The sequence below is a fragment of the Heterodontus francisci genome, chromosome 12, assembly GCF_036365525.1.
Source record: "Heterodontus francisci isolate sHetFra1 chromosome 12, sHetFra1.hap1, whole genome shotgun sequence".
Taxonomy (NCBI): Eukaryota; Metazoa; Chordata; class Chondrichthyes; order Heterodontiformes; family Heterodontidae; genus Heterodontus; species Heterodontus francisci.
In genome coordinates, this window is record NC_090382.1 from 90,423,857 (window position 1) to 90,436,635 (window position 12,779).

General features: G+C 45.2%; 1 protein-coding gene across 2 annotated transcripts in view; it reads left to right on the plus strand.

The window, feature by feature from the left end:
- Nucleotides 1-12,779, plus strand: part of ccni2 (cyclin I family, member 2) — a 36,402-nt gene that overhangs the window by 3,440 nt on the left and 20,183 nt on the right. For both annotated transcript variants that reach the window (XM_068043836.1, XM_068043835.1), the window contains exon 3: nt 11,279-11,435. In XM_068043836.1, the coding sequence (XP_067899937.1) occupies nt 11,322-11,435 (114 nt within the window). In that variant the 5' untranslated portion in view covers nt 11,279-11,321. The remainder of the gene's footprint in view (nt 1-11,278; nt 11,436-12,779) is intronic.

The following is a 12,779-nucleotide window of genomic DNA, read 5'->3' on the forward strand; positions in this document are numbered from 1 at the left end:
GGTGGAAAAAGAACAAAAGGGAAGGTCTCTGATAGGACGGAAGATGGGAGCCATTAGACGACAAGAGTTGATGGGGCAAAACCAAAGGGAGTGGTAATGGGACACGTAAAGAAACAAAAGATGTGACCAGAGGAGGTGTGAATGGTAGAATAATGAACAGCTGCCATCTGAAAGCAAAACCAAGAGAAAAACAAAATTAAGATCAAAACATGCAAAGAAAAGGAAACAAAATAGGGGCAGAGATTATGTTTGAAATGTTGAACTCCATATTGAGTCCGGAAGGCTGTAAAGTGCCTAATTGGAAGGTGAGGTGTTGATCCTCAAGCTTGCATTGAGCTTCATTGAAACACTGCAGGAGGCTGAGAACAGAGAGGTCAGCGTGAGAGCAAGGTGGTGAATTAAAATGGCAGGCCATCAGAAGCTTGGGGTCATGCTTGCAGACTGAATGGAGGTGTTCTGCAAAGCGGTCAGGCGAACTGCATTTGGTCTCCCCAATGTAGAGGAGACCGCATTGTGAGCAGTGAATTTCTTTTGGGCCTCCTTATCTCGAGAGACAATGGATACGCGCCTGGAGGTGGTCAGTGGTTTGTGAAGCAGCGCCTGGAGTGGCTATAAAGGCCAATTCTGGAGTGACAGGCTCTTCCACAGGTGCTGCAGAGAAATTTGTTTGTTGGGGCTGTTGCACAGTTGGCTCTCCCCTTGCGCCTCTGTCTTTTTTCCTGCCAACTACTAAGTCTCTTCGACTCGCCACAATTTAGCCCTGTCTTTATGGCTGCCCGCCAGCTCTGGCGAATGCTGGCAACTGACTCCCACGACTTGTGATCAATGTCACACGATTTCATGTCGCGTTTGCAGACGTCTTTATAACGGAGACATGGACGGCCGGTGGGTCTGATACCAGTGGCGAGCTCGCTGTACAATGTGTCTTTGGGGATCCTGCCATCTTCCATGCGGCTCACATGGCCAAGCCATCTCAAGCGCCGCTGACTCAGTAGTGTGTATAAGCTGGGGATGTTGGCCGCTTCAAGGACTTCTGTGTTGGAGATATAGTCCTGCCACCTGATGCCAAGTATTCTCCGAAGGCAGCGAAGATGGAATGAATTGAGACGTCGCTCTTGGCTGGCATACGTTGTCCAGGCCTCGCTGCCGTAGAGCAAGGTACTGAGGACACAGGCCTGATACACTCGGACTTTTGTGTTCCGTGTCAGTGCGCCATTTTCCCACACTCTCTTGGCCAGTCTGAACATAGCAGTGGAAGCCTTACCCATGCGCTTGTTGATTTCTGCATCTAGAGACAGGTTACTGGTGATAGTTGAGCCTAGGTAGGTGAACTCTTGAACCACTTCCAGAGCGTGGTCGCCAATATTGATGGATGGAGCATTTCTGACATCCTGCCCCATGATGTTCGTTTTCTTGAGGCTGATGGTTAGGCCAAATTCATTGCAGGCAGACGCAAACCTGTCGATGAGACTCTGCAGGCATTCTTCAGTGTGAGATGTTAAAGCAGCATCGTCAGCAAAGAGGAGTTCTCTGATGAGGACTTTCTGTACTTTGGACTTCGCTCTTAGACGGGCAAGGTTGAACAACCTGCCCCCTGATCTTGTGTGGAGGAAAATTCCTTCTTCAGAGGATTTGAACGCATGTGAAAGCAGCAGGGAGAAGAAAATCCCAAAAAGTGTGGGTGCGAGAACACAGCCCTGTTTCACACCACTCAGGATAGGAAAGGGCTCTGATGAGGAGCCACCATGTTGAATTGTGCCTTTCATATTGTCATGGAATGAGGTGATGATACTTAGTAGCTTTGGTGGACATCCGATCTTTTCTAGTAGTCTGAAGAGACCACGTCTGCTGACGAGGTCAAAGGCTTTGGTGAGATCAATGAAAGCAATGTAGAGGGGCATCTGTTGTTCACGGCATTTCTCCTGTATCTGACGAAGGGAGAACAGCATGTCAATAGTCGATCTCTCTGCACGAAAGCCACACTGTGCCTCAGGGTAGACGCGCTCGGCCAGCTTCTGGAGCCTGTTCAGAGCGACTCGAGCAAAGACTTTCCCCACTATGCTGAGCAGGGAGATTCCACGGTAGTTGTTGCAGTCACCGCGGTCACCTTTGTTTTTATAGAGGGTGATGATGTTGGCATCGCGCATGTCCTGGGGTACTGCTCCCTCGTCCCAGCACAGGCATAGCAGTTCATGTAGTGCTGAGAGTATAGCAGGCTTGGCACTCTTGATTATTTCAGGGGTAATGCTGTCCTTCCCAGGGGCTTTTCCGCTGGCTAGGGAATCAATGGCATCACTGAGTTCCGATTTGGTTGGCTGTATGTCCAGCTCATCCATGACTGGTAGAGGCTGGGCTGCATTGAGGGCAGTCTCAGTGACAGCATTCTCCCTGGAGTACAGTTCTAGGTAGTGCTCAACCCAGCGGTCCATCTGTTTGCGTTGGTCAGTGATTATGTCCCCCGATTTAGATTTGAGGGGGGTGATCTTCTTGATGGTTGGCCCAAGAGCTCTCTTCATGCCATCATACATTCCTCTGATGTTTCCGGTGTCTGAGGCCAGCTGAATATGACTGCATAGGTGTTGCCAGTAGTCGTTTGCGCAACGCCTAGCTGTTCTTTGTGCAGTACTTCTGGCTGCTTTAAGTGCTGCGGATGTTAAATCGCTGGGGGCTTTCTTGTAGTTCAAAAGTGCAATGCGCTTAGCGGCTATGACAGGTTCCAGCTCTTCATTATGAGATTGAAACCAGTCTGCATTTCTCTTCGCACTTTTGCCGTAGGTGGTCAAAGCTGACTCATAGATGGCGTCTCTGATGTGGGCCCACTTGGTCTCAGCATCCCCTGTGGGAGTGTTTTGAAGGGCTGTTACAAGTGAATTTAGAAATTTTTGTAACAGCTGTGGGTGAGAAATTCTGCTCGTGTTGATGCGCGGGTGGCCCTTCTGCTTGGAATGATGCAACTTCTTTGGTCTGAGTCTAACCTTGCTGCACACCAGGGAGTGGTCGGTGTCGCAGTCCGCACTGTGGAAGCTGCGTGTGATTTGAACACTGTTTAAGGCGGCTCGCCTTGTGACAATGAGGTCTAGCTGGTGCCAACGACGTGATCTTGGGTGCCTCCATGAAACCTGGTGACAGGGTTTAGTGTGAAAGAACGAGTTGGTGATGCAGAGGTTATGATAGGTACACAACTCAAGCAGTCTCTGCCCGTTCTCATTCATCCTTCCAACGCCATAGCGCCCAAGGCAGGAGGGCCATGAGTCATGGTCGGCCCCAACCCTGGCATTAAAGTCCCCCAGCAGGAATAGGTGTTCGGTGTTGGGGATGCTGCTAATGATGTTATGGAGTTGTTCATAGAACTGGTCTTTAGCTTCAGGTGCGGAACAGAGTGTTGGAGCATAGATGCTGAGTAGGTGTACTGGACCAGAGGTGGTGAGCAGTCGGATGGACAGTATGCGTTCCGAGCCATTTGAGGGAGGCTCTATCATGCTGAGCAAGGAGTTTCTGATGGCGAAGCCCACTCCATGCTGTCTTGGTTCTTCAGGATCCCTGCCCTGCCAGAAGAAGGTGTAGTCTTGCTCTGCTAGAGAGCCACTCGCGGGGAGGCGAGTCTCCTGAAGTGCTGCAATGTCCACATTGAGTCTACTGAGCTCGTTGTTAATGATGGCGGTCTTCCGAGAATCGTTGATTTGTGTAAGGTCTTCCGACAGGCCAGGACACACATGAATACAGTATACTAAATTGAAAGAAGTACAAGTAAATCGCTGCTTCACCTGGAAGTGAGTGTTTGGGTCCTTGGATGGTGAGGAGAGTGGAGGCAAAAGGGCAGGTGTTGCATCCCCTGCGCTTGCATGGAATGGTGCTGAGGGAAGGGGAAGGGTGTTGAGGGTGATTGAGGAGTGGACCAGGATGTCACGGAGAGAGCGGTCCCTTTGGAATGCTGAAGGGAGGTGAGGGGAAGATGTCTTTGTTGGTGGCATCACGCTGGAGGTGATGGAAATGGCGGAGGATGATCCGCAGAATATGGAGGCAGGTAGGATGGAAGGTGAGGACAAGAGGAACTCTATTGTGGTTCTGTGAGGGAGGGGAATGGATGAGAGCAGAGGTGCGGGAAATGGGTCTTACACAGTCGAGGGCCCTGCCAAGCACAGTGGGGTGGTGGGGGGGAATCCTCGGTTGAGGAAAAGGACAACAAAGGAAGATTGCATCATCAGAACAGATGCAATGGAGAAACTAGTAAAATGGAATGGAATCCTTACAGGAAGCAGGGTGTGAGGAAGTGTATTTGAGGTAGCTGTGGGGGTCAGCGGGCCTGTAATGAATATTTGTTGTTAGCCTGATTTCAGGTGGTGTTGGGTGTTAAAGGAGCAGAATTAGGTGATATGGTCTACTGCCACAAAACCACCCTGAAAAAAGTTAAGCAAAAATTCTCCTCCTTAAAAATCATCAATCTGCAACACCTGCCAGCCCTATCACATGTAAATAAGGGCAGATGACCCTGGCCTAGGCCTCTGTGCAATTTCCCCCATTTACTGCTGAAAACCTGCCCTCTGAGAATCTTGTTCCACGTAAGTGACTGTATGAGCAACACAACCATATCCCTGAGGGAATGGGGAGGCTATTTTAGATTTTTTTGACTGATGCAGAACCGATTTTCAGTTGGTTCCTGGTTTTGAACTTCTCTGAAAATAGTCTTAATAGTTTTTGTGGGTACTTCCTGGACTGGGGAAATAGATATCCCAGTTGGAATCCCTCTATTCCTGTACTATGAAGATGGTTGATGAGGGAAGTGGTGTTGATGTTGTGTATGTGTACAACATAATAGACTTGTTAGAAAAAATGAAGCCCATGGATGGCTGTATGGATATGAAATTGGCCAAGGCACAGAAAGTAGAGAGTAGTAGTGAACAATTGTTTTTCAGACTAGAGGGAAGTGTGTTATGGTGTCCCCAAGGGTATCACTGCTCCTATATATAAATGACCTGTATTTGGGTATACTGAGCATAACTTCCAAGTTTGCAGATGACACATAATTCAGAAATGTAGTAAACAGTGAGAAGGATGGTAACAGACTTCAAGATGAAATAGATTGGTGAAATGGGCAGACACATGGCAGATGAAATTTAATGCAGAGAAATGTGAAGTGATTCATTTTGATAGGAAGATTGAGGAGAGGCAATGTAAAGTAAATGGTTCCAATGAAGGGTCACTGACCCGAAACGTTAACTCTGCTTCTCTTTCCACAGATGCTGCCAGAGCTGCTGAGTGGTTCCAGCATTTCTTGTTTTTATTTTATTATTATTAAAGTAAATGGTACTGTTTCCAAGGGGTTGCAGGAACAGAGAGACCTGGGTGGGTACGTACGCAAGCCTTTGAAGGTGGCAGAATAAGTTGAGAAGGCAGTTATAAAGCGATGGATCATGTATGTCTTTTTAAATAAAGGTGTAGAGTACTGAAGGAAGTTATAACAATAATATAAAAGCAAAATACTGCAGATGCTGGAAATCTGAAATAAAAACAAGAAATGCTGGAAATACTCAGCAGGTCTGGCAGCATCTGTGCAGAGAGAAGCAGAGTTAACGTTTCAGGTCAGAGACCCTTCTTCAGAACTGACAAATATTAGAAATGTAAAAGGTTTTAAGCAAGTAAAGCAGGGGTGGGGCAAGAGGTAACAAAGGTGAAGGTGTTGATAGGATAGGGTCACAGAGAATAACTGATCAGAAGGTTATGGGCGGCACAGTGGCGCAGTGGTTAGCGCCGCAGCCTCACAGCTCCAGTGACCCGGGTTCAGTTCTGGGTACTGCCTGTGTGGAGTTTGCAAGTTCTCCCTGTGTCTGCGTGGGTTTTCGCCGGGTACTCCGGTTTCCTCCCACCACCAAAAGACTTGCAGGTTGATAGGTAAATTGGCCATTATAAATTGCCCCTAGTATAGGTAGGTGGTAGGAGAATATAGGGACAGGTGGGGATGTGATAGGAATATGGGATTAGTGTAGGATTAGTATAAATGGGTGGTTGATGGTTGGCACAGACTCGGTGGGCCGAAGGGCCTGTTTCAGTGCTGTATCTCTAAATAAAAATAAAAAAGGTGAACGGTATGTTAATGGTGTGCTGAAAGACAAAGCGTTAGTACAGAGAGGGTGTGCATGAGTGTAAAACACAGAGCACTCCAAGCACAAACATAAAAAAACACATTTAAAAAAACAAAACAGTGGAAACAAACTAAACAAACTGAAAAACCTAAAATAAAATAACTAAATAAAAAAGGAAGTTGTAACACACTGGTTCGGCTCGCAGCTGGAGAACTGGCCAATTCTGGTCAAGACCTTAGAGGGATTTCAGAGGAGGTTTACTAGAATGGTGCCAGGGATGAAAGACTTCAGTTACGTGAAGTGGGGTTGTTCTCCTTAGAGCAGAGATGGTTAAGGGGAGATTTAATAAAGATGTTTAAAATCATAATTGGGCTTGAAACAATAAGGAGAAACAGTTTCCAGTGCTGGAGGATCTGTAACCAGAGGACACCGATTTAAGGTAATTGGTAAAAGAACCAAAGGTGATATGAGGGAAAAGGATGTTTACGCAGCAAGTTCTTATAATCTGGAATGCAATGTCTGAAAGGGTGGAGGAACAAATTCAATAATAACTTTCAAAAGAAATTGGATAAATACCTGAAGGGGGTCAAAAAAATTTGCAGGGCTATGGGGAAAGAGCAGGGAAGTGGTACGAACTGGATAGCTCTTCCAAAGAGCTGATAGAAGCTTCTGAACTCTATGGGCTGAATTCTATTAGTGTGCTGCCGCGACTTTGAAGTCGGTGGCCTGCCCGCACTGAGCAGCCGCGACCCCGGCAACGGTGTCCGGCACCACTGCGCAAGTGCCGGCACGGCATTTTTAAAGGGCTTCAAGCCCTTCAGGTAAATTCAAATGTTTAAAGCGCTGTCACAACACTTTTCATTCAAATAAAACATTAAAACATCCCAACCCCCACAATGATGATTTTATTGTCTGATGTGATTGAAATGTATTTACACCCAGCACAAACTTCCCCCCACCCCCAACCTCACCACATTAACCCTTCAACCCCTTTCCACCATCCCCATGGCCAATGATTATTGTTTTTCCTGCTTCCCCCCGCCCCCACTTCACTTCCTGCCCTGATAATTTGACTCCTCCCCCTTCCCCACCAGTGTCTCAACTCGGGAGTTCCAAAAGGTGCCGAGTTGCGGCTGGTGGCCGTAAAATTGGTGTGGGACGACCGGCAGCGGCACGCAAGTTCATCTGCATTTTAATTGACCTCATTTCAATATTTTAATGAAGGCCCCGCCGCTTGGCGGAGGTGGGGGCTGCATTGACACCTTACTGCCACCGCTAATATCCAGCAGGGCCTTCTCAGCGTTGTGGGTTGTGACAGGCCACTCCTGCAAGCATTTTATGGGCCTCCCCACCATGATCCACGACGCTGAGGGGCTGGTAAAATCCAGCCCTATGATTCTATGAGGAGGAACATCTGGGAGAAGCTGGCTAGGGGGCATTTAAAGTGAGGCAAGACAGAGGATATTTCTTTTCTAAATGCCAATACTCACTGCAAATGATTTACAGACTTAATAGGTCTTATTCAGATTTATCTGCCTGCCTGTGCCTCCAAAGTTGGCACTTCACTTCCCCCTCTGCTGAAGATCAGATGCCCACTTCCGCTAGTGGAAGAGTATTGTCTGTAGCAATGAAAATTGGCCACTGTCATAAATTTTAATGCCATTGGGCCATTCTAGGCAGCCTCAGTTGATTTTTTTTTTGTCACTGATGGTCTAGTCAGGCGGGTCTCATAGTTCATTACCTCCCCCATAGCAGCTCCAAAACTGAGAGTGAGCCGTTCAGTCAGATTGGCTGGGTCCCCTCAGGTACAAGAAACAACAGATAAAAAATATGTGGCATTGAAAACCACAACTCCCTCACTTTATTAATAGGAAGGATTTGCTTTCATTATGTGTTTAGCTAGCATGCGATGTCAAGGCACTTAATTGCACACATAATGCCGACTACCTAGGCAGCTAAAATTATACTCATCTTGTGATGATCTAACCTACCAAGCTTGGTGACACCAGTCCAAAGGTGGTCTGGGGTATCCCCTGCAGTCATACTTTATGGCCCCCAGAAAGCATCTACAGAGTCGGGGCGGAGCAGAGGTGGAGAACAAATCTAGTAAGGTCCATAGGACTACAAGAATTTTAATAAAGCTGACAATAGACATTTAGAAGTTTAATTTTCCGTGCCTGCATAAATCTGGTGCAGAATTTTAGTACAGTCCAGAACCATTGTCGCTTTCAGCATTCTGCATAATATTACCATACAGTAAGGATTAGTATTTCCTGAAGCTGAAGAGGATAATGATAAAGGAAAAAGGAGAAGAGCTTCCATTTCCCGCAGCAGGAGTAAGAAGCTCAAGAAGGAGAGGAGGTGGAGCAATATAGTCAGAGAAATAATTCACCCTCTGTCATGCATGTCACGAATTTGCAAACATCCAGAGATATTAACACTGAAGTCTTAGTGGTCAATTGATTTTTATCTTCCATAACAAAATTCATCAAAACTTTATAATAATTTCTTACATTCTAACTGCAACTATTTGTTGCCACCATGTCTGCTTTATGTGCTGGCCGGTTTACTTACCCTAACTCCTAATCTACTTCTTCTGTGAACTGCTGTTTGAGTGATGTGAGGTTGAGAGGTGCATAGCTGGAAAGATTTGTCTGGCCCCTCGAGAACTAAGGTGACTCTCATCTCAGTGAAGCCGCTGTCTGTGAAAGGCCCACCTCTAATTTCCATTCTCCTGAATTGTAAAGGGGAACTGGGCCTAGGTCTGATGCTCCTTCAGGAGCTGGCAATGGAGATACACATTGTAACTATTATGAGAGTCAGCAACTTCAGACTTAAGAATCCTCCTGGTCAGTGTCATTAGAGACTGTATAAGTTCCAATCAAGCCTTGGAAACCCAGGCATCTTGTTGCTGCAGAAATCTCACAGACTGCCTTTCTCTCCAGCGTGTCCTGCGCATTGAGAAACTTCCTACAAAGTGTTGCAGATCTGTGTAGTGGACTCCTCCCACTTCAACATAATGTGAACCAGATTCACAGAAATTTTTTCCACTGCCTGTACATGAGACCAATGCTGTATCATGCTTTTGAAGAGTGAACCCCTGTGATCTGGATCCCTCATCAGCCAAGAATGGTTGTTTCTCCACCCTTCATGGAAATGGTGCTTTCCCTCCACTCCACTATTGAATCTTCATGCTTACCAATCCTCAGTGAAAACCCCCAGATTCACTAACTGCTTCCTTCCCAGTGGCTATATCTGGTTGGCACTAGGACAGGTAAGATGCCATGATAGTGAGGATGGACAAGGTTTGTGAATCTTAATGAGCCTGGCTGTTCATCCAAGCAGCTGGCCTCTTCTTCAAAGTCATCCCCCTAGGATTTCATAATCGCAGAAGCTTGTTTAGCTGTGTAAGTACTTACAGGGCTCCTTAAACAAACTAGCAGTTAAGTACACAGCCTTTCTAGCCAGAACAATCTATCTTAAGCTGAAAGTAAGTATGCATCCCTCTTGTCCAGCCTTTACCAATCTGATGTTGGCACCTCAGCGTTCATATGACAACATTAATATGCCTCATTCTTGGCAGCTGGGGTTTCTGCATGACAACATGCACACAGTATTTAGATGTTCTGATTCTCATTTTAACAGAATGTGTCTTTATGTGAGATGGCCAAAAGTCCATTAGATCACATATTCCTACTTTAGTCTTTATGTGGAAACAAATTAAAGGATTCTCTTCCTTCACAGTTTTCTTTTCATTTCAACCATGATTAATCATTATTTGATGTGGCTTTACCCATGTATAAAGTGAAATGATGAAATAGCTCTGTGGAAATTTCCTTGCCGCAACTCATGATGGCTTATGTGATGCAATATTCTTCAGGAGTTGCAGGGTTAGTGAGCTAATAAATACATCAGCTGATTGTGTTAAGGCTAGTGAAAGAAACAGCAAAAAAATTAGTGTTACCTGATATTTCATGAAAATTGGACTTGTGTCTTTAGGAATCAAGCTGCCCCTTGAGAGGATGTTGAATCAGTTGAATCCTATGTCATATAGTTTCGTGCAGAACGACCTTTTAAGATCTAGTACAAGCCAGTTAAGTTGGGCATCAATAAACAGGATACATCTTTTATGTTGAATGGCTTACTTGGGATCAATTTCTATTAATTCACTTCTATAGATTAACTGTCCGATTTAGCATGTTGATTCAATTCCTCCATCCATTAGGCATGATGAATGTTTTGACATTCAGCTCTATAGATGCCAGTGGAAGAGCTCAGTCTCAACTAGTTAGAGAGAATCCTCATCCTGGAAATTCCTTAAAAGATAAGATAAAATAGTTATTTGAAACCTAAAAAAATTATAATGATTGTTAGTCTCCCATATTAAAAAGGGTATTGGATTCCTTTTGAATTTGACATCTTTGTATCTGCTGTACTTAAACCATCTTATTTATATTACTATGGATGCAGAGTGCAAGTTGGCTATGGGGGTGAGAATGGAAAAAGAGTGTTAGTCACGGCTTAAGCATGCAGGATTCAGGAATGAAGCCAATGATGCACTTGCTAAGTGCCAATTGAACTCGCCACCTTCAAATTACTTTTGAGATTGAAAGCAGTAATTGGGGGCAGTCCTTGCCAACTTAAAGCCCAGGAATGCTGACTGAGTCCAGTTAATTCAATATGTCAAAAAGGACATTTACTATCAATGGCTGAGAAATTGCATTTGTCACGCTGAACAGCAGGGATATTACAGCTGGGATAGTAATGAACCATTGCACCTCAGATCCCTCATCTCCGGTATGGAAATGGTGTCTTTGCAAGGTCAATTATCAACAAGCAAATTCTCCAAAGCAACTTATCGGTCAAAAATACATTATAGAGTTTTAAAGTAATAAAAAAAATGTGAGAATAGTTCTAGACAACAATGGAAGAAAAATGACTGTCCTGAAGGTATGACAACATATAGGCAATAGTGCCCATATCCTAGTAAAGAAATTAAGAACTTGCCTTTAATTGCACTGTACTTCAGGACTGTATCTAAAATATGTTTTAGAAACTCTCCTGTTGTCTCTGGAGCTCATAATCTGCAGGAGTTTTCGACCTGTGCAACTTGATAACTCACTCTTACAGTTGGCCTCTGTTATACAAATTTAGCTTGTTTTAAAACACTTTGTAAAAGTCAATCTGTCTGTTCCTAGGTAGCTGTGCCTGCCTGGCAAACTGGCCTGCCTTGGGGGTGCCATGAAATGTCCTTGGTCCTTGGATGGCCAGAGGCTTGCCTTCCTCCTCGATGATGCACTCTCTAAGGAGGCCAAGTTATGGAAAGTGCCTGTTTTCAAGACTTGCAGCAATCAGGTAAAGTGCATTATAGCAGCAACAACAACAACTTGTATTTATATAGTGCCTTAAACATAGTAAAATGTCCTAAAGCGCTTCACAAGAGCATTATTAAACAAAAATTGACACCGAACCACATTAGGGCAGATGCTCTTGGTCAAAGTGGTCGTTTTTAAGGAGCATCTTAAAAGAGGAAAGGGAGATAGAGAGGCGGAGAGATTTAGTTAGGGAATTCCAGTGCTTAGGTAGCTGAAGGCATGGCTGACAATGGTGGAGCAGTTAAAATTAGGGATGCTCAAGGGACCAGAATTGGAGGAGTGCAGATATCTCGGAGGGTTGTAGAGCTGCTTAACCAATGTAGGTCATTGAGTGTAGGGGTGATGGGTGAATGGGCCTTGTTGCCAGTTAGGACACGAGCAGAAGAGTTTTAGATGACCTCAAGTTTATGGAGGGTAGAACGCTGGAGGCTGGCCAGGGGTGTATTGGAATAGTCAAGCATAGAGGTAACAAAGGCTGAGATGAGAGTACCAGCAGCATTGCCCCTGTGCTCAATGACCTACATTGGTCAAGCAGCGCCTCCATTCTAAAATACTCAACCTTGTTTTCAAATCCTTCCGTGGCCTTGTTCCACCTCATTATCTCTGTAATCTCCAGCAGCAGATGAACTGAGGCAAGGACGGAGTCGGGTGATGTTATGGAGGTGGAAGTAGGCGGTTATAGTGATAGCACAGATAAGTGGCTGGAAGCTCATCTCGGGGTCAAATATGACACCAAGGTTGTGAATAGTTTGGTTCAACCTCAGACAGTTGCCAGGGAGAGAGTTGGAGTCGGTGGCTGGGAACAGAGTTTGCGGCTTCAGTCTTCTGATTTAGTTGGAGGAAATTTCTGCCCATCCAGTACTGTATATTGGGCAAGCAGTCTGACAATTTAGAGACAATGAAGGGGGCGAGAGCTGGTGATGAGGTGGAGCTAAGTGTCCTCAGCATACATGTGGAAACTGCACTGTGTTTTTGGATGATGTCGCCGAGGAGCAGCATGTAGATGAGAAATAGGAGGGATGGAACCAGAGGTAACTGTGCAGGAGTGGGAGGAGAAGCTGTGGCAGATGATTCTCTGGCTCTGACTGGATAGATTAGAATGGCATTTATCATCTTACCTATATGCCAAATACAATGGATCTGATTTTAACCCATTCTAAATTCCTGTTGCACAGTTAAATTAGGCCCAATAAACTCAAACCCTTTCATCAACTATATTTCCTGTAAGCCACGCTGTGTTACAATGTGTAAAATAGTTTTAATTTAGCTGTTCTGAGCATAGCCATACATTATAAGTTTAAGTTCAAATATCACATGACTATTT